This window comes from Salmo trutta, chromosome 19, assembly GCF_901001165.1.
Source record: "Salmo trutta chromosome 19, fSalTru1.1, whole genome shotgun sequence".
Classification (NCBI taxonomy): Eukaryota; Metazoa; Chordata; class Actinopteri; order Salmoniformes; family Salmonidae; genus Salmo; species Salmo trutta.
The window spans coordinates 4,500,175-4,522,658 of NC_042975.1; the positions used below are offsets into that span (position 1 = coordinate 4,500,175).

At 45.8% G+C, this 22,484-nt stretch overlaps 1 protein-coding gene across 1 annotated transcript in view; it reads left to right on the plus strand.

Moving 5' to 3' along the window:
• Positions 1–2,266: 2,266 nt before the first annotated feature.
• Positions 2,267–22,484, plus strand: part of LOC115155055 (telomerase-binding protein EST1A) — a gene marked incomplete in the record, with an annotated part of 38,756 nt that continues 18,538 nt past the window's right edge. The window contains 9 exon segments of the mRNA XM_029701848.1: positions 2,267–2,360; positions 4,465–4,909; positions 5,081–7,192; positions 7,851–8,043; positions 12,177–12,287; positions 16,373–16,479; positions 16,658–16,736; positions 17,012–17,122; positions 17,302–17,517. Of these exon segments, the coding sequence (XP_029557708.1) occupies positions 2,267–2,360; positions 4,465–4,909; positions 5,081–7,192; positions 7,851–8,043; positions 12,177–12,287; positions 16,373–16,479; positions 16,658–16,736; positions 17,012–17,122; positions 17,302–17,517 (3,468 nt within the window).

The window sequence follows — 22,484 nt, forward strand, 5'->3', positions numbered from 1 at the left end:
TCAAGAAGCAGTGTGGCTTGGCTGGGTTGTGTCTCGGAGGATTCACGTCTCTCCCGAGTCCGTACGGGAGTTGCAGCGATGGGACAAGACTAACTACAAATTGGATACAACAAAATTGGGGAGAAAAGGGGTACAAAAATGTAACAGATGGAGAGAAAGCAAGGAAGAGAGCGCTGAGAGAAAAAGATGAGAAGAGAACAATGAAAAAGAAAGGAAGGAACATAAAACTGAAGATCGACAGTGTGGGAGAGATAAAATGCATGATGTAAAAAGAGCCTTGGTATAGAGAATGAGAAAATATGACTTATAATTTGTACTAAAGCTTATTTTACATATAAAAACAAATACTCGCATTTCAGTATCTAAAATGGCTCTGAAGACAAAGTCAACCTCACTTCACTTAACCATTTTATCCACTTAACCATTTTATCTTAGGCAAGAAGCCAACAAGTTTCACACTTGACTTCACCAAAGCCATCAGGTTCTATCTATAGGGTAATGGTTAGCACTCTGGTCTCTACATATTCACCATTAGCATTTTGGAATCTGAGAGTAAATAGAGATGAATATATTGATAAAAGTCACTTTGTCCGAGATAGATTTACACGGTTATCAAAACGTCACGCCAGGTTAAGCCTACATGAAACACAGCCCTTATTTTAAGTGTTGGTAAAATCCCATATGGGAAAAATGAATGGTGGGAGAAACGATTGGAACTGTTTAACCGCAAGGTTTTATGGGTATTATCACACCTCCACTGTGGGGCTCTATATGGTCCACTGGTTCTTTTGAAGCCTCTCATTGGCAAATACTATTGGCTATTTCAGCAACACCTGTCAACAGGTGTATAAAAAACCGAGCACACAGCCATGCAATCTCCATAGACAAAACATTGGCAGTAGAATGGCCTTACTGGCGAGCGCAGTGACTTTCAATGTGGCACCATCATAGGATGCCACCTTTCCAACAAGTCAGTTCGTCAATGTTATTCCCTACTAGAGCTGCCCCGGTGCTGTTATTGTGAAGTGGAAATGTCTAGGAGCAACAACAGTTTAGCTGCAAAGTGGTAGGCCACACAAGCTCACAGAACAGGACGACCTGAGTGCTGAATCGCATATCGCGTAAAAATCTTCTGTCCTCGTTAAAAACTGCCTCTGGAAGCAACGTCAGCACAATAACTATTCGTTGGGAGTTTCATGAAATGGGTTTCCATGGCCGAACAGCTGCACACAAGCCTAAGATTATAAATGCAAACGTTATGACATTATTAGCAGCATTACTTTATTGGAAGTTATTAAATGATCTGTTGCTACAGACCTGCCTAATTATTGCCGAAGATGATGGTTATACTGACAAGATACACGTCTCTTCGCCCTAACAATGGGAGTCATTGTACACAAAGCGGCATGACGGGCTGTCTTGCTTCCACCTATCTTTCTTTGGCTTGGTGGATACATATTATTATTGTAATCTATTTTTTTATATATATTCGATGAGGGTTGTTGACGTCGACGTTTTCTCGAAAACTCCGATATAAAGGTTTTTTTTTCATCAAAGTTGCCATACTGCTTATATCTGTTCACTCGTAAGAATTTAAGCATTACGAAACTTATAGTCGATCAAATAAACTTTACGTAGCAAAACAGCCATTACATGTTTTGGGGGGCTTGACCAAATTCGACACTCATTGACCATATTAAAAACTCCTTGCTTGGTGCGCGAAACTGGAGGGAGTTGGGCCTCTCCGGTGCGTTCGTTAATTCGCTCTGTCTGTCTACTCCGGTTTCAGAGGACTCTCGTCTGAGTGAACCTAGAGCGATGAATAATTGGTGAATTTACGAACGCACCCTTTGTTATTGCTTCGTCTGACTAGCTGTTTGGCCACTGATAACTATAGTAGGCTAAATAGCCTATTGATCTCACAAGGAATAGAACTAAAGTTAACGTTTTTTTTTTTTTTTTAATAGGGGGATTATATCATCTCAATTTTCCAATATCGTTTAAAAAGGATTGTAGTCAGATCACTTTGGGCAATGGCTTGATTTGTTTAGTAGGCTAGTAGTACCAAGATGTAGTTTATTTTTGTAGGCCTACCTATGCCGTGTTTCCTCATCTTAACTAAACATTTGAATGAATGTTTAGCCAAATTCACTTCATTTGTAAAATAAACGCTATGTGACAGTTCCTACAGGCTACTGACCCTGTAGGCGACACAAGAAACGACACAGGTGTTTTTTTTCTAAACGCGTGTTGACTAGAGACGAAGATGGCGGACGAACTAGACCGAGTACGGATTTCAGCTGCGGAGCTACGAGCTGAAGCGTCTGCTTTTACCAACCACCACGGCGATTGTCACAGAGGTGAGAGCGAGAACCGAAAGTTATCGTTATAAATCATGAACTCACAACAAAAAACGGGAGTAATCCAACGTATAAACGGAAACGAAGTAGTTAGCTTGCTAGCTAACGTTAGCTATTTTGACGTAACGGCAGCTAGAAGCATCATGTGGTATTTTGTTTTCAAACGCCTCCCCTCCTCCTCCCTCCCCCGAACAATATCACTCACTCACCCCCACCTCTCACAACCGAAGACCGGGTTGGAAATACACATGTCACCGTCAACCCAGACGGAGGTTCCCCACCGGTTGCAGTCCTTCGTGGTTGGGGCTATTGTCCGCTTGCTAAGCTAGGTTAGTATTAGCAGCAGACTAGCTTAGCTTCTAGTTTTTTTTCTGTTTTGTTCTTCTTCCCAAAAAACAATAACTATGTGTATTTTCTTTTACAGACCACAGTTAACGTTGTTAGTTGGATACAAGTTGAAGAAGGTGGCAAAAGTGTATAGTTGAACTAGTTAGTTAACTGACTCAAGTTTAATAACGTTTTGTTTAGCTTTATTTTTTTAAGCTAACCATATCACTATGGCAACCGCACTTGTGTAGCTTTCGCCATGCTAACTAGCTACACAAATAGCTAACTCGTCTTTCCTAAATTATTATTGATGAGGCCACTCCGACGGTCCTGGGGAATTGCTAGATGTTTGGGGTTTTTATTCTAGGTCATCACTAAGGTACCTGTTTTAAAAAAGACAATCATGATCAGAGTCTGGGTCATGATTAGCTGAACAGGTGTGTTTGAGTAGGGCTGGAACTAAAGCCTGCTCACCTACCCAGTAGCTTTCCAGGACCTTATTAAATTGGAGACTCACCTGTTGGACTGACTGATCAGATGAACCCAACACAGCTATCCTTCTTACCCACTTATGCTGGGCATACACTACACTACACCATTTATAAAATCGTAATAACTTGGGACACGCTCACAACTTCCAGATTTCCTTGTTCCAAATCTTTCATTTTGTCCAACCTCAACCCCAGGACGTGCTCACAGTACACGATGATTCCCTAGTTGATCCTGCCCTGCGTTTCTCAGTTGTTGTAGGAAAGAAATGCTGACGCAAACAGTGAGCTGCGTTTTAGTGTGCCAAGTATTATGTGCAGAAAGATCAAAAAAGACAGAGGCCCAGAATATGGACTTAATATACAAAATAATAATGATATAATTATCTTTTTCATTTCTGTCATGGTAGGAGTTTGTTTTGCATTGCCCGGTGCCCCAGGTGTGCGGAGATTTGACTTAAGGACCAATGGAATGGTCCTTTAGTGAACTCTGTCTCCCATCACCTCGGTCCTCACAGTGTTGTTGTTTTCCTCTTCACTATAGTTGTCTTGGTCTCGCATGCTGAGTGCTCATTAGCTATTGGCAGCAGTCCTTGCCCAATCGTGTCACAGTCCTTGCCCAATCGTGCTCATACAACAACATGCACGACCAACATTTCAGACATGTCAGAAAAGGATCTGGACATCCGGACAGGGGGTCTGGATAACGAAACAACCGTCGTCGGTGCGCCCTTGACCTGCTCAAACTACGCCAGTCCCGACGTATTGATCCTAGCCCAAGTTCATAGGATTTCACCCCGATCATGAACATTTGTCTGGGACTGCAAAAAACCGTGGGGAATTTGTGTGAAAATCGCATAGCGTATGACTGGTATTAGCTATCATTTAGACCCTGGGGCAGTTGTGTCATTGTTCATTGTCTTTGTTGAAGTACGGGGTAAAGGTGCACTACATTATCAGGCAGACTGTTCTTCCTGCTATCGCTTTCTCTCTTACCTCCTGCTATCGCTTTCTTGTACTTTCTCCTGCTGTGTGTTAGTCAGAGGAGACTGAGAACGAACTAAACTTACACGACTGAGCAAGAGGGAGTGGAAATGAGGATAGCGGGAGAGGAAACGAGAGGGCGAAAGAGAGGAGGAGACGGGGCGCTGACCTTCAGAACGGATTGTGTCTCTGTTGAAAAATCAGTCATCACAACTAATATCTCCCATTCTCCTCTCTCTCCCTCTCCCTTCTCTATTTCTTTCCCAACTCTTTCTCTCCCTTTCGTACCCCCCTCTCTGTCACAGAGGAGCGAGGAGAGGAGGGACGTGGCCAACGACAGCAGCGTCACCACGGCAACGACCCGTCAAAACGCCCTGACCTGCAGCTCTACACGCCCGGGGCTGGCCACGGCAACCGTCGCCATGACAGCGAGGACGGCGGCGTAGTCACCTCCCCTGGAGATCCGTTAGCCATGACCTCTGACCCTGAGGTAGAGTTGGTGATGTCACTGCCGCAGGAGGAGGAAGAAGGACACAAGATGGCCGCCACTGAGACGGTTTCAACTGAACTTGGATGTATAGATGGAGGGATGGGGAAAGGAGGAGGAGAGAAATGTGGAGGAGGTTTTACTTCAAACCGGGGTGGATGCTCTCGAGCACCTGCACAACAGAGGACTCAAAGAGGTGACCACCACACCACCAGAGCAGACAACAACAACAACAACAGTAGTAGCAGTAGTGCAAAGGGACCGTCAGGCTCAGCTAACCGACCACAGAACTCCAGACAGAGGGATGAAGTGAGAGGGAAAAACCAGAGGGGTGGAGGGAGAGAGAAGGACCAGAGGGGTGGAGGTAGAGAGAAGGACCAGAGGGGTGGAGGTAGAGAGAAGGACCAGAGGGGTGGAGGTAGAGAGAAGGACCAGAGGGGTGGAGGTAGAGAGAAGGACCAGAGGGGTGGAGGTAGAGAGAAGGACCAGAGGGGTGGAGAGCCAGCAGGGGGTTCCCCTGACTCTCCCAAGCCCACCAGAAAGACCCGTAAACCGGACCGGGAGATCTACCAGCCTGGGGGTCGGAGGAGCACCACTACCACCCAGGGGGAAGAGGGAAGAGAGACAGAGAAACCTGCCCCTACCCCTGGTCCCCCTGATCCTGTTAGAGAGGAAACCCAAGCCAGGATGGAACCAGTCGTATGGAGAGAGACCGGAGAGGAGAAAGGGAAAGGTGGCAGAGGGGGTGAAGAGACAGGCAGAAGGCAGGGGAGGAGAGAAACAGGGAAAGCAGCCGTCTCAGACCATGGAGTAGAGAACCTGACTGGGAAGATACAGAAACTCTGTGTGACTACCCCACCTGAGAGAGAAGAGGAGGGGAAGAGAGGAGAGGGTGAGGAAGGAGTAGGCAGGAGGAGGAAGGCTAGCGGTGAGGGCAGGAGGAGCAGAGCTGGAGGTGGAGGCAGGGGACGAGTAGGAAATGAAGGATGCGAGAAGACTGAGGAGGAGAATAAGCGAGAGAGGGGAAACCGCAGGAACAGAGGAGGAGGGGAGAAAGGGGAGAATCAGGACTCCAGGAGAAGAGGAGGAGGAGGAGAGGGGGGGGAGGGTGAGCGAGGGATGACCGAGAAAGATAGAGACAGGAGAGCATCGGAAGAAGACGGAGAGAGGGAAGCGAACCGTCCTGCAGATACACAGCCAGCAAAGGGAAGAGAAAAACGGAGGGATAGAGAGACTGAGAGAGACAACCAGAGAGGCAACAACAGACCCCAACCTCTACCTCCAGATATAGACAGAGAGAGGAATGGAGAGAAAGACGGGGATGGAGAGATACAGAGAAACAGAGAGAGGAGTGAGAGATGCAGAGCTAACCCTAACAACCACCACCACCCATCGTCGTCCTCTAAGCGCTACTCCAAGTCAAACATCAGAAGACCCATGAACCGTACCTACAGCACCAGTTCTGCCAGCAGTGGCACCAGCCTGGACGGACTGGGACAGGGAGGGGATCGGAGGGAGGACAGGGTCCGACGAGACCGCCTGGGGCACAGGGAGAGAGACAGAGGAGAGGGAGGAGGAGGTCAGCTACCGAACAGGAGGAGAAACACTAGAGACTCCTCAACAGACTCACTGGAGGAGAGGAGGAGAGATGGAGGAGAGGAGTACTTGAGCCCCGCGTGGAGGAGAGGGGAGGAGGAGAGCAGAGGGAGAGGGGGAAGAGGACACGGAGGAGGAAGAGGAGGGCTCCTGAAAGTATCTCAGAGCGACAGACAGCCAGGCACCTCCCACGCCACCTCAGGCCTCAGCGATGACCCCCAAGGGCGCCGCAGGCAGGGCACTGTGCCTCGTGGTAAGGAGAGGGGCATTCTCATCCTCCCCGCCCACACTGACCTCTCCAATTCGCCGACGGAGCCCGGGCCAAGGCTCCTATTTGGTGGGATTCGAGGAGGAAAAGAGGCGGGACTAGGGAGAGGAGGAGGAAGGGGCGGAGGAACAAGGCGACTCTGGGATCCCAACAATCCCGACCAGAAACCCGCTCTCCGGCTCTCCCAGCATGCCTCTCTCCTGCAGCAGCAGCCCATGTACCTGCAGACGGGCGGCGGTTACGGAGCGCTGCACTTCCTGGATACGGACGACGAGGCTGCAGGGAGTCCCCCGGTCCGCCAGGGGGAGCACTTCTACCCCCAGCAGGAGGCCGCAGCCATGGCCCAGGCCTTCTACAAGTACCAGAACTCTGACAACCCTTACCCTTACAATGCCAACCCCAATGCACGTTACCCATACCCCTACCACACTATGTCTACCACCCCCTACCAGATGCCCTCCTCCAACGGCATTTACCCAGCCCAGTTTTATGGGGAGTACAGGGGCCAGGGGTACCAGACCGGGGCTGGAGCAGGTCTGACACCAGAGGAAGTGGAGCAGCAGGCCAGGGCAGAGCTGGGGAGACAGCTGAGGGCTGCAGAGAGCCAGGAGTTACAACTCAGCAACCTCCTATCTAGAGACAGACTTAGTCCTGACGGACTGGACCGCATGGCTCAACTCAGGTAAGATGGTGGGGAGAGGGACAGGGTAGGATAGAGGGAGGGTGGGAGGGAGGAGAGGGACAGGGTCGAATGGAAGGAAGAGACCGGGTAGGATGGGGGGAGGAGAGGGACAGGGTAGGATGGAGGGAGGGAAGGAGGAGAGGGACAGGGTAGAATGGAGGGAAGAGGGACACGGTAGCATGGAGGGAGGGTGGGGGGGAGGAGAGGGACAGGGTAGGATGGAGGGAGGGAGGAGATTGACAGGGTAGGATGGATGGATGGAGGGAGGGAGGAGAGGGACAGGGTAGGATGGAGGGACAGGGTAGGATGGAGGGACAGGGTAGGATGGAGGGAGGGAGGGACGGGGTATGATGGATGGAGGGAGGAGATGGACAGGGTAGGATGGAGGGACAGGGTAGGATGGAGGGAGGGAGGGAGGGAGGGACAGGGTATGATGGATGGAGGGAGGGACAGGGTAGGATGGATGGATGGAGGGACAGGGTAGGATGGAGGGAGGGAAGGAGGAAGGAGATGGACAGGGTAGATTGGAGGGACAGGGTAGGATGGATTGAGGGTGGGAGCTCCAACTTGGTAATATGCTGATGCTGGGGGCTGCAACTTGTCTGAAAACTGACTAAGCTCCTTTCTGTCTTGTCTCCTTTTCACCCCTACCCTCCAGAGCTGACCTGTTGACCCTATATGAGCGGGTGATCCTAACAGACATAGAGTTCAGTGACAGTCAGAACCTGGACCAGGCTCTATGGAAGAACGTGTTCTACCAGGTTATAGAGCACTTCAGACAGCTCCTCAAAGACCCCAGCGGAGACTCAGCCCTGCACATCACCCCCATGCTGCTCACTCTGCTGGACGAGGTAGACGCACTGAACATATGCCATGTAACGTACGCACCAGCTATGGAATTTGGCCTTCAAGATGAGCCCAATCTGCCAGGGCATTAAGGCCCTTAACCAAAATAGCCCATTTTAAATTGATTAGAATTTTTTTTTTTAAACTACTAGAAATTGTAAAAAAAAAAAAAAAAAAAAAGTGAATGTACTGTCCATAAATAATTATCCTGCATGTGAACGTTTAGGTGATAGGCTTGGGCCTTTATACCGGGGTAACTGGAAAAAGCCACGTGATTGTTTTTCAATACCGTCAATACCGTTGAAACTATTCCTTTAACGTTTTTAAATAAATGTCTATATTTGAAGCTACTTAAATACCTGCTGTCAACTTGTGCAATTCGTTAGGAGATAAGAAGATGATTTTATTCATGTCACATGTTTCATTATGAAGCTTCCTGGTGGTCCCCAGTCACATGGTGTTTGTTTACACACAACGACCTGGGCCTTGTGAGTCCCTCTCTATTGTCCAGTATGCTCCAGGTGATCTAGCTACAGTAGGGAATTCACAATTCAATGTTTGCCAGCTAGACATCTTCTAACTATTAAGTTACCTGTCTAGAATGTGCTAAATGCGCTTCAGTTGTGCATTTGATTTGCTAACCTAGCTAAGTGGTTAGCTCCTTCCAAAATCAAGCATTCGCATGATAACAGCAGAGAATCCCCTCCAGGATCAAAAGCCTTGCTGTCTAATATTTGTTTTGTTTTGTGCAGCTAACTGGGACTAGCATTTTTTTTTGTGCAGCTAACTGGGACTAGCGTTTTGTTTTGTGCAGCTAACTGGGACTAGCATTTTGTTTTGTGCAGCTAACTGGGACTAGCATTTTGTTTTGTGCAGCTAACTGGGACTAGCATTTTGTTTTGTGCAGCTAACTGGGACTAGCATTTTGTTTTGTGCAGCTAACTGGGACTAGCATTTTGTTTTGTGCAGCTAACTGGGACTAGCGTTTTGTTTTGTGCAGCTAACGGGGACTAGCGTTTTGTTTTGTGCAGCTAACGGGGACTAGCGTTTTGTTTTGTGCAGCTAACTGGGACTAGCGTTTTGTTTTGTGCAGCTAACTGGGACTAGCATTTTGTTTTGTGCAGCTAACTGGGACTAGCATTTTGTTTTGTGCGTGCAGCAAACTGGGACTAGCATTTTGTTTTGTGCGTGCAGCAAACTGGGACTAGCATTTTGTTTTGTGCAGCTAACTGGGACTAGCGTTTTGTTTTGTGCAGCTAACTGGGACTAGCATTTTGTTTTGTGCGTGCAGCTATGAGACTGTGTAAAATGTTCGTTAGCATTATTTATGGGATTTGACATGTACTTGTTAGCATTGCTAACCTTCAGATTACATGTATTTACATTTTTTATTTTTATTTACATAGTATCAGTGGGGTTTGAAAACAGTGCCCCTTGTGTTCAGTGCTGTTATTACTGAATATCCCGGTATGGCAGAAGGTCGGTCCAAGTCTAGTAGGTGATGGACTATGCATATTGGCTACAGCCTCTCATGTCCACACACATGCTGGGAGGCACCAGAAAATGTAGCCAAACTTTAATGAGACTTTTAAATGACATATATATATATATATATATATTTACATTTAAGTCATTTAGCAGACGCTCTTATCCAGAGCGACTTATATTAGTCTAAATGGCAGTCATGTTTGACAAATATAATGTATTATAATTAACAATAACGTCTAATGTTGGGCGGCAGGTAGCCTAGTGGTTAGAGTGTAGGGGCAGCAGCGTAGCCTAGTGGTTAGAGTGTTGGGGCGGCAGGTAGCCTAGTGGTTAGGGTGTAGGGGTGGCAGCGTAGCCTAGTGGTTAGAGTGTTGGGGCGGCAGGTAGCCTAGTGGTTAGGGTGTAGGGGTGGCAGCGTAGCCTAGTGGTTAGAGCGTAGGGGCGGCAGGTAGCCTAGTGGTTAGAGTGTAGGGGGGGCAGGTAGCCTAGTGGTTAGAGTGTAGTGGGGGCAGGTAGCCTAGTGGTTAGAGTGTAGGGGCGGCAGGTAGCCTAGTGGTTAGAGTGTAGGGGGGTAGGTAGCCTAGTGGTTAGAGTGTAGGGGCTTTAGGTAGTCTAGTGGTTAGAGTGTAGGGGCGGCAGGTAGCCTAGTGGTTAGAGCGTAGGGGCGGCAGGTAGCCTAGTGGTTAGAGTGTAGGGGGGTAGGTAGCCTAGTGGTTAGAGTGTAGGGGGGTAGGTAGCCTAGTGGTTAGAGTGTAGGGACGGCAGCGTAGCCTAGTGATTAGAGCGTAGGGGTGGCAGGTAGCCTAGTGGTTAGAGCGTTGGACTAGTAAAAATCTGTCGTTCTGCCCCCTGAACAAGGCATTTAACTCACTGTTCCTAGGCCATCATTGTAAATAAGAATTTGTTCTTAACTGACTCGCCTAGTTTTTAAAAAAAAAGTAAAATAAAAAAGGTTTGATTCTGTGGACATAATCTAAGCACGGTTCGTTCAGAGAACGCCCAGTGTCTGTTATGCACTGCGATATCACCCACCTTGCAATCTGAGTGGAGGCATTCAGCATTTTACATTTACATTTACGTCATTTAGCAGACGCTCTTATCCAGAGCGACTTACAAATTTTGAAATTATACTAAACAGAAATATAAACACAACATGCAACAATTTCAAAGATTTTATTGAGTTAGTTCATAGAAGGAAATCAATCAATTGAAATAAATTCATTAGACCCTAATCTATGGATTTCACATGACTGGGCAGGGACCTTTTTATATTTTTGTTCAGTTTGTTTAGCCATAAACGTAATTGTTTAAAACCTGGATGTTTTGTCATTTTATGAATCATGTCTTACCTTGCCTAGCCAAAAAATCTGACCATAGAAATGTTGACGGAATTATTTTTGTAAACACTTCCTCATTTGCCATTAAAACCAGCGTTTATCACATGTTCTAACAACTTTATTTCGTTGTCCGTTAGCCAAAAGCACAATAGTCATATTAGCAACCCGTGCTAGTTGTTGTATCAATAGTCATATTAGCAACCCGTGCTAGTTGTTGCATCAATAGTCATATTAGCAACCTATGCTAGTTGTTACATCAATAGTCATATTAGCAACCCGTGCTAGTTGTTGCATCAATAGTCATATTAGCAACCCGTGCTAGTTGTTGCATCAATAGTCATATTAGCAACCCAAGATTTAGATGCACTATTGTAAAGTGGTTGTTCCACTGGATATCATAAGGTGAATGCACCAATTTGTAAGTCGCTCTGGATAAGAGCGTCTGCTAAATGACTTAAATGTAAATGTAATGCATGCTAGTTGTTACATCAATAGTCATATTAGCAACCCGTGCTAGTTGTTACATCAATAGTCATATTAGCAACCCATGCTAGTTGTTACATCAATAGTCATATTAGCAACCCGTGCTAGTTGTTGCATCAATAGTCATATTAGCAACCCATGCTAGTTGTTACATCAATAGTCATATTAGCAACTCGTGCTAGTTGTTGCATCTTTAGATCTCCACTCTTTCAAAACTGATATTTTCATATCTGTCACATGAAACTGCTCACATGTGCGGTAAGCTTTTGAGAACGGTGTTTTCCTGCTAATTGCATTTTGGAACGTTTGCGCGTACAGCCTAAGGCCGTGTGTGCGTTTCCTGCTGTTATAATGTGAATAAATAATAGTTTAGCAACATTTTTAAGCTAAACGTTCTGATCAGTTGAATCAGCCCCATTGCTTTAAAAATGAACGATGTACAATGGTCCTGGTCCCACAACTGTCCCAGAGTCTGTTTAGAATATACTTTTTTTGTACAGAACAACAAGCTGACCAATAGACAAGGTTTCTGCTATGGGGGATAGTAGATTGACATAGGCTGGTGATTGACATAGTAGATTGACATAGGCTGGTGATTGACATAGTAGATTGACATAGGCTGGTGATTGACATAGTAGATTGACATAGGCTGGGGGGCTTACAGCCAGCCGCACAAGGGCCGTCGATTCTGCTGGGAAATTCAAGGCCTGGTACACACACACACACACACACACACACACACACACACACACATCATGCAACTATTTTCAAACAGCCTTAGTGTTTCTTCATAGAGCTAATCATTTTGGTGCACTGTGTTTGTTTCCCAGGGGACGGTATTCTTTGATGCACTGCTGCAGAAGCTTCAGACGGTGTTTCAATTTAAACTGGAGGATTACATGGACGGCATGGCCATCCGAGCACGTCCACTACGCAAGACGGTAACAACACGACGTGTGTGTGTGTGTGTGTGTGTGTGTGTGTGTGTGTGTGTGTGTGTGTGTGTACACGTGATGTGTGTATAGGGCCCTATAAAATCAGTTTAGTATTTTCCCAAATTCCGTTTTCTCAGTTTTGTTTACAATCACACTTAAAAAATAATAATAAATAGAACATCCGATTTCGTTGTTTCTAAGTCCACAGTGATGCTTAAACCACATCAGGAGACCACTTTTTAAGGTCTGTGAAAAATATAATACATTTTTATTTTTGGGTGTAGTTACCCTTTAATTTGAGTGTTTAGGTGTGTTTTTGTAGCACACGTGATGGTAGAGTTTGGATTGATGTAACTGGATTGATGAAAATAATCACGATATCATTCTGCCAGGTAAACATAGGCTACTGTGGTAGTTCACAACGTTTAATTGATGTTTTTTGGGAAAAGCCTTTCAGTCTACTTAGCATATTAGCATCATCGCTAACGGCTACACGAAGTAGTACCACACCACACACAGCAGACAGGGGCGTTCTCGTTGCTAATGGTTAGACAGTGGTCTGCACACACCACACACAGCAGACGGGGCGTTCTAGTTGCTAATGGCTAGACAGTGGTCTGCACACACCACACACAGCAGACAGGGGCGTTCTAGTTGCCTCTACAGAGAGTTGCAGGAAAAGTCGAATTACTGATGCATTCTGTTCATTGTTTTATGATAAACTCGGGCAAATTGTATAAATAGTTTTATTCATTTGAGTTTTTTTCCCTACAGACTCGACAACCACATTATACATTTCAGTTGTCCAAATGGACAAGTTTAAAAATAAAAAATCCCTGTCAAACTATCACTGTGATCCGAATTGTATCAGTGCATGGTTAACATTCTGACTAAATTGCCTATATTCCTATTTGCTATAGCCTATTCCAATAAAAATGTTATGTTTACATAAAACGAGAGAACAATGTAGACAGAATTAAGAGTCTCACCAAAGCAGTGCAAAATATCCAGTCATACATTATCTTTCTCTGTCTCTCTGTCTGTCTGTCCCTCCGACCGATCGATCGATCGATCTCCGGTGTGTACGTGTTATAGAAGCCTGTCTGTCCCTCCGACCGACCGATCGATCTCCGGTGTGTTATAGAAGCCTGTCTGTCCCTCCGATCGATCGATCGATCTCCGGTGTGTTATAGAAGCCTGTCTGTCCCTCCGACCGATCGATCGATCGATCTCCGGTGTGTTATAGAAGCCTGTCTGTCCCTCCGACCGACCGATCGATCGATCTCCGGTGTGTTATAGAAGCCTGTCTGTCCCTCCGACCGACCGATCGATCTCCGGTGTGTTATAGAAGCCTGTCTGTCCCTCCGACCGACCGATCGATCGATCTCCGGTGTGTACGTGTTATAGAAGCCTGTCTGTCCCTCCGACCGATCGATCGATCTCCGGTGTGTACGTGTTATAGAAGCCTGTCTGTCCCTCCGACCGATCGATCGATCTCCGGTGTGTTATAGAAGCCTGTCTGTCCCTCCGACCGACCGATCGATCTCCGGTGTGTACGTGTTATAGAAGCCTGTCTGTCCCTCCGACCGACCGATCGATCTCCGGTGTGTACGTGTTATAGAAGCCTGTCTGTCCCTCCGACCGACCGATCGATCGATCTCCGGTGTGTACGTGTTATAGAAGCCTGTCTGTCCCTCCGACCGATCGATCGATCTCCGGTGTGTTATAGAAGCCTGTCTGTCCCTCTGACCGATCGATCGATCTCCGGTGTGTACGTGTTATAGAAGCCTGTCTGTCCCTCCGATCGACCGATCGATCTCCGGTGTGTACGTGTTATAGAAGCCTGTCTGTCCCTCCGACCGACCGATCGATCTCCGGTGTGTTATAGAAGCCTGTCTGTCCCTCCGACCGATCGATCTCCGGTGTGTTATAGAAGCCTGTCTGTCCCTCCGACCGATCGATCGATCTCCGGTGTGTTATAGAAGCCTGTCTGTCCCTCCGACCGACCGATCGATCTCCGGTGTGTTATAGAAGCCTGTCTGTCCCTCCGACCGATCGATCGATCTCCGGTGTGTTATAGAAGCCTGTCTGTCCCTCCGACCGATCGATCGATCGATCTCCGGTGTGTTATAGAAGCCTGTCTGTCCCTCCGACCGATCGATCTCCGGTGTGTTATAGAAGCCTGTCTGTCCCTCCGACCGACCGACCGATCGATCTCCGGTGTGTTATAGAAGCCTGTCTGTCCCTCCGACCGATCGATCGATCGATCTCCGGTGTGTACGTGTTATAGAAGCCTGTCTGTCCCTCCGACCGATCGATCGATCGATCTCCGGTGTGTTATAGAAGCCTGTCTGTCCCTCCGACCGATCGATCTCCGGTGTGTTATAGAAGCCCACATGTCATTTTCTCCTCTTCAGTTGATAGGAGAATGACTTGGCGTAGTAAGACACTGCTACATTTCTCAGAAAAGTTTAAAGTTGTTTTTGAATAACCAACCCCCCTAAAAAACATGAGGTCTAAGGTATAAATGAGAGATGTAGAACAAACAATAACAAGATATAAAAATAAAAAAATCGAATGAAAATTCTGAACAAACCTTTACAGCATGAGGGGAACGGCACCTCCGTACCTTCAGGCTCTGATCAGGCCCTACACCCAAACAAGGGCACTGCGTTCATCCACCTCTGGCCTGCTCGCCTCCCTACCTCTGCAGAAGCACAGTTCCCGCTCAGCCCAGTCAAAACTGTTCGCTGCTTTGGCACCCCAATGGTGGAACAAGCTCCCTCACGACGCCAGGACAGCGGAGTCAATCACCACCTTCCGGAGACACCTGAAACCCCACCTCTTTAAGGAATACCTGGGATAGGATATAGTAATCCTTCTAACCCCCCCCCCCAAAAAGAATTAGATGCACTATTGTAAAGTGGTTGTTCCACTGGATATCATAAGGTGAATGCACCAATTTGTAAGTCGCTCTGGATAAGAGTGTCTGCTAAATGACGTAAATGTAAATGTATTTATAAGACAGAAATGATGCATGAGAGGTCGGATAAAAAATAAAAAATACCTTTGCCATTCCGAACCAAACAACCAAAAGGCTAATCCTACTAAAACTACTACAATAACGTGTTTAATGTCCTAAAGGTGCAGCTTTTAAATGGGAATATTTATGGAAGTCGGAGTCTATGCTATTCTTAATCACAGACTTATTTTGAATTACAAATATTTTAAGGCCACAAGAAGTGAAATTGAGAAAACAATACTTGTTCTCAACTAGCCTACCTGGTTAAATAAAGGTGGGAAAAATAAAATCAAGATGGAATAATCTAATGAGGAGTCACAACAACAACAAAAAAAACAGAGGAAAGCTTACGAAGGAAATGATGCGTAGTTGGACTAGATCTATTTCCTGATGAGAGAGGAAGTGGGAGAGGAAGATCATTCATAGTGATTCAGGTCTGACCGCAGCAGCTCTGAAGCCCATGATGATGTACAACCCATCACAAGAGCACAGCGAGGCTCGTTGACACACAGATAGCCAGATAGGCCTTGGCTACCTACACATCATCTCTTTCGTTCCACTGCGCCACCAGAATGCAACAGGCTATTTGAAAAGATTTGTCTCCCTAAATATATTTTTTTGTCAATGTCACGATTACTCTCGTCCCTTCCGTAGCAGATACATTTATTTTGCCCGCGCTACAGACTGCCATATCATTACGCCAATACAGGATTAGTAAATGCCCAGTGCCCCAAAACAAATGCCCCAATTTTGTTACCATTTTTCATCACTACTTCCCACAGCTATTCCCTTTTGTCCATGGTGTTACAGACCTTTTTTTGTGCTTGGGGACGACGACGACAAGTATCTTCAGCTTTCGGACAAGTAAAACAATCTGTCCTACTTGGCCAATGGCCACGTGGTTAAAAAAAAAAGTGAATGTCAAGTCCCCTGCCCTACAATAATTATTAGAATTTTGTTGAATTCCGTTTTAATGTCTGGATTCCGTTGATTCCGTCCTCGTTCTCCGCGGTGATGATTTTCTAGGGTCCTATGTGTATTTACCGGTGTGTAATGTGTGTTGTCCCAGGTGAAGTATGCTCTGATCAGTTCCCAGCGGTGTTTGATCTGTCAGGGGGACATCGCCCGTTACCGAGAGCAAGCCAGCGACTCGGCGAACTACGGCAAGGCCCGCAGGTACTGTACCTTGGCTACCAGGGAAAGTGTCTTATCCGTGTTCCTGTCCGTTGACAAATCGTAATGGGAGAAACTGGTGTTGTAAAGATGTGTTATGAAATAATACTCCTTTAGGTCTCTCTTGTCAAAGGAGACTCAGACACAGAGTAAATGTGCTCCTCTTCCTCCTCCCGTCTAGCTGGTATCTAAAGGCCCAGCAGATTGCTCCTAAGAACGGACGACCTTACAACCAGCTGGCCCTGCTGGCTGTTTACACGGTGAGAGGAGGGAGGGAGGGAGGGATAAAGGGAGGGATAAAGGGAGAGAACTGTACTTTTCTGTGTGGCCAGTATAGCCAAGATTTTGAGAGAGAAATATCACATTTTTCTCAATCTTTCTCTCTCCTTCACCCTCTCTCTCTCCCTCTCCTTTCCCCCCCTCTCCCTCTCCTTTCCCCCCTCTCTCTCCCCCTCTCTTTTTCTCTCTCCCCCTCTCTCTCCCCTTCCCCCTTCTCTCCCGCTCCATTCCCCTCTCTCACTCTCACTCTCTCTAGAAGAGGAAGTTGGATGCAGTGTATTACTACATGCGTAGCCTGGCTGCCTCCAACCCCATCCTCACTGCCAAGGAGAGTCTCATGAGTCTGTTTGAAGAGGCCAAACGCAAGGTCAGACACACACACACACACATAAAAGACACACACACCTCCAATCATAACCCAGCTAATGTATTCATTGACCAAACACAACCTAACACCAATCCTTTATAACAGGACTATGTTGTGAAGCAGGGATTCTCACCTGCCCCTTTTACCCCTGACCCCTTGACCTTTCTCTCCCCCCCCAGGCGGACCAGATGGAGTGGAGGAGGAAGCAGGAGTTGGAGGGGGGGTCCAGGGGCCCGGGGGTTCGAGGAGGAGGACGGGGGGAAGAGGGGGCCAGGGTGGAGATCTGGGTCAGTCCTATCGGCCAGGCAGGGGTTCCATCATCACACCGCGGGGGCAGCGAGTCCAGCAGAGACTCTGAACAGGAAGGAGAGCTGGGCAACCTCAGCCCTAGTGATGTGAGTAGAACAATTTACACTGACACACACACACACACACCATGCACACACACACAACATCCATGCACGCATGCACACACACACTTATGGCTTATCTGCAGCTTCTCTTCCGGTTCTGTTCCAGTTCTTTAATACTGGATGTTGTCTTTACTCCTCTTTGACTGTCTCTCTCTCTGTGTCTGTCTCTCTCTCTCTCTCTCTCTCTCTCTCTCTCTCTCTCTCTCTCTCTCTCTGTGTCTGACTCTCTCTGTGTCTGACTCTCTCTCTCTCTCTGTGTCTGACTCTCTCTCTGTCTGTGTCTGTCTCTCTCTCTCTCTGTGTCTCTCTCTCTCTGTGTCTCTCTCTCTCTCTCTGTGTCTCTCTCTCTCTCTCTGTGTCTCTCTCTCTCTCTCTCTCTCTCTGTCTGACTCTCTCTCTCTCTCTCTCTCTCTCTCTCTGTGTCTCTCTCTCTCTCTCTGTGTGTCTGTCTCTCTCTCTCTCTGTCTGTCTCTCTCTCTCCCTGTGTCTGTCTCTCTCTCTCTCTCTGTGTCTGTCTCTCTCTCTCTCTGTGTCTGTCTCTCTCTCTCTCTGTGTCTGTCTCTCTCTCTCTCTCTGTGTCTGTCTCTCAATTCAATTCAATTCGCTTTATTGGCATGACGTAACAATGTACATATTGCCAAAGCTTACTTTGGATATTTACAATATAAAAATAAATAGATATGAGAATCAAAAATTGTCAACGAGACAACAGTAACAACAATAACCAAAGGTCAATATAACCATACATTCAACAATAATCATACAGTTGAGGACATGTGCAGGTTTATTGGTCTGTCAGACACTGTCCCTCAACTTATGGCAGGCAGCAATGTAGTGCGCTGCCAACCCACAGCTCTCTGCGTCCTCCCCCAACAGGATGGGTAGCCTATCCTCGTCAGAGAGGTCTTTAAAACCTTGAATAAGGGTTTCAAATTTGGGGAAATGACACTCTCTAATTGTTTTATATTTTTGACATTTTGTCAGGAAATGCAGCTCCGTCTCAGGTTCTGCTGTTGTGCAGTGGTTGCACAGCCTTTCCTCTACAGGGAGCCAGGTTTTCCTGTGTCTACCCTTCTCAATGGCAAGGCTGTGCTCACTGAGCCTGTACTTTGTCAAGGTTTTTCTAAGGTTTTGATCAGTAACCATGGTCAAATATTTAGCCATAGTGTACTGTCGATTTAGGGCCAGATAGCACTGCATTTTGCTTTGTGTTTGTGCTTGTGTTTCCCAATAAGCAATGTAGTTTTGTTTTGACTGTGTTGTAATTTGGTTTATTCTGATTGATTGGATGTTCTGGTCCTGAGGCTTCAGTGTGTTAGTAGAACAGGTTTGTGAACTCAGCCCCAGGACCAGCTGGATGAGGGGACTCTTTTCTTTGCTCAGCTCTTGGCATTGCAGGGCTTGGTAATGATATGAGAGGGGGTCACTGTATTTTAGATGTTTCTCTTTTTTAAGTTTTTATTATTAGTGGATATTGGCCTAATTCTGCCCTGCATGCATTGTTTGTAGTTTTCCTCTGGACACGTAGGAGAATCTTACAGAACTCTGCATGTAGGGTTTCAATGGGGTGTTTGTCCCATTTGATGAAATCTTGTTTTGCAAGTGGACCCCACACCTCGCTGCCATAAAGTGCAATTGGTTCAATGACATATTCAATTAGTTTTAGCCAAATTTTAATATGTATTTCAATTTGAATTTGCTTTTTTAATGGCGTAGAATGCCCTGCGTGCTTTCTCTCTCAGTTCATTCACTGCCTCATTAAGGTGTCCAGTTGAGCTTATTTTTAAACCTAAGTAATTGTAGTGTGTACAGTACTCTATATATTTTGTACCAATTGAGAACTTTGGTCTAATTCCCTGAGATCTGGATCTTCTCTGGAAAATCATTATTTTAGTCTTTTTGGGGTTTACTGCCAGGGCCCAGGTCTGGCAGTACTGCTCTAGCAGGTCCAGGCTCTGCTGTAGGCCAGGTGCTGTGGGTGACAGCAGGCATAGGTCATCTGCGAAGAGTAGGCATTTAACTTCTGAATTGTGGAGACTAACACCAGGGGCTGAGGATTTTTCTAGAATAGTGGCCAATTCGTTAATGTAAATATTGAAGAGTGCAGGGCTCAGATTGCAACCCTGACGAAGGCCCCCGCCCCTGGTTAAAGAATTCTGTTCTTTTCTTACCAATTTTAATGCTGCACGTATTGCCAGTATACATTGATTTAATTATGTCATATGTTTTACCCCCTACACCACTTTAAATGACTTTGTAGAACAGTCCTCTATGCCAAATAGAATCAAATGCTTTTTGGAAGTCGATAAAGCAAGTGTATATTTTGGTATTATTTTGGTGGACATGTTTATCTATCAGGGTGTGTAAGGTGTAAATATGATCAGTTGTGCGATGTTTTGGTATAAATCCAATTTGGCTTTTACTCAAGACATTGTGCTTATTAAGGAAGTTTAGAACTCTTACATTGATGATACTACAGAAAACCTTCCCCAGGTTACTGTTCACACAAATGCCTCTGTAATTGTTAGGGTCAAATTTGTCTCCATTCTTAAAGATTGGGGTTATGAGTCCTTGATTCCAGATGTCAGGGAAATAACCTACACTCAGGATCAAATTAAACAGTTTTAATATAGCCAATTGAAATTTTGCACTAGTGAGTTTGAGCATCTCATTTAGGATGCCATCAGGTCCGCAGGCTTTTTTAAATTTGAGAGCCTGAAGTTTCTTATAGAGCTCCTGGTCAGTAATTGGGGAGTCCAATGGGTTTTGATTGTCCTTTATAGCTTTTTCTAATCCATTCAACTTCTCATGGATTTGGCGTTGTTCTGCGTTTGTGTCAATTTGAACGGTGTTGTAGAGTGTTTTGAAATGGGTTGTCCATATGTCACCATTTTGTATCGCTAATTCCTCTTGTTTAGATTTTTGTAGTTTTTTCCAATTTTGCCAAAAGTTGTTTGTTTATCTCTCTCTCTATGTGTCTGACTCTCTCTCTCTCTGTGTCTGTCTCTCTCTCTCTCTCTGTGTCTGTCTCTCTCTCTCTCTCTGTGTCTGACTCTCTCTCTCTCTCTGTGTCTGACTCTCTCTCTCTCTGTGTCTCTCTCTCTCTCTGTGTCTCTCTCTCTCTCTGTGTCTCTCTCTCTCTCTGTGTCTGACTCTCTCTCTCTCTCTCTCAATTCAATTCAATTCAATTCGCTTTATTGGCATGACGTAACAATGTACATATTGCCAAAGCTTACTTTGGATATTTACAATATAAAAATAAATAAAAATGAGAATCAAAAATTGTCAACGGGACAACAGTAACAACAATAACCAACGGTCAATATAACCATACATTCAACAATAACAATAATCATACAGTTGAGGACATGTGCAGGTTTATTGGTCTGTCAGACACTGTCCCTCAACTTATGGCAGGCAGCAATGTAGTGCGCTGCCAACCCACAGCTCTCTGCGTCCTCCCCCAACAGGATGGGTAGCCTATCCTCATCAGAGAGGTCTTTAAAACCTTGAATAAGGATTTCAAATTTGGGGAAATGACACTCTCTAATTGTTTTATATTTTTGACATTTTGTCAGGAAATGCAGCTCCGTCTCAGGTTCTGCTGTTGTGCAGTGGTTGCACAGCCTTTCCTCTACAGGGAGCCAGGTTTTCCTGTGTCTACCCTTCTCAATGGCAAGGCTGTGCTCACTGAGCCTGTACTTTGTCAAGGTTTTTCTAAGGTTTTGATCAGTAACCATGGTCAAATATTTAGCCATAGTGTACTGTCGATTTAGGGCCAGATAGCACTGCATTTTGCTTTGTGTTTGTGCTTGTGTTTCCCAATAAGCAATGTAGTTTTGTTTTGACTGTGTTGTAATTTGGTTTATTCTGATTGATTGGATGTTCTGGTCCTGAGGCTTCAGTGTGTTAGTAGAACAGGTTTGTGAACTCAGCCCCAGGACCAGCTGGATGAGGGGACTCTTTTCTTTGCTCAGCTCTTGGCATTGCAGGGCTTGGTAATGATATGAGAGGGGGTCACTGTATTTTAGATGTTTCCAAAACTTAATTGCTCTTTTTTGAGTTTTTATTATTAGTGGATATTGGCCTAATTCTGCCCTGCATGCATTGTTTGTAGTTTTCCTCTGGACACGTAGGAGAATCTTACAGAACTCTGCATGTAGGGTTTCAATGGGGTGTTTGTCCCATTTGATGAAATCTTGTTTTGCAAGTGGACCCCACACCTCGCTGCCATAAAGTGCAATTGGTTCAATGACATATTCAATTAGTTTTAGCCAAATTTTAATAGGTATTTCAATTTGAATTTGCTTTTTAATGGCGTAGAATGCCCTGCGTGCTTTCTCTCTCAGTTCATTCACTGCCTCATTAAGGTGTCCAGTTGAGCTTATTTTTAAACCTAAGTAATTGTAGTGTGTACAGTACTCTATATATTTTGTACCAATTGAGAACTTTGGTCTAATTCCCTGAGATCTGGATCTTCTCTGGAAAATCATTATTTTAGTCTTTTTGGGGTTTACTGCCAGGGCCCAGGTCTGGCAGTACTGCTCTAGCAGGTCCAGGCTCTGCTGTAGGCCAGGTGCTGTGGGTGACAGCAGGCATAGGTCATCTGCGAAGAGTAGGCATTTAACTTCTGAATTGTGGAGACTAACACCAGGGGCTGAGGATTTTTCTAGAATAGTGGCCAATTCGTTAATGTAAATATTGAAGAGTGCAGGGCTCAGATTGCAACCCTGACGAAGGCCCCGCCCCTGGTTAAAGAATTCTGTCCTTTTCTTACCAATTTTAATGCTGCACGTATTGCCAGTATACATTGATTTAATTATGTCATATGTTTTACCCCCTACACCACTTTCAATAACTTTGTAGAACAGTCCTGTATGCCAAATAGAATCAAATGCTTTTTGGAAGTCGATAAAGCAAGTGTATATTTTGGTATTATTTTGGTGGAC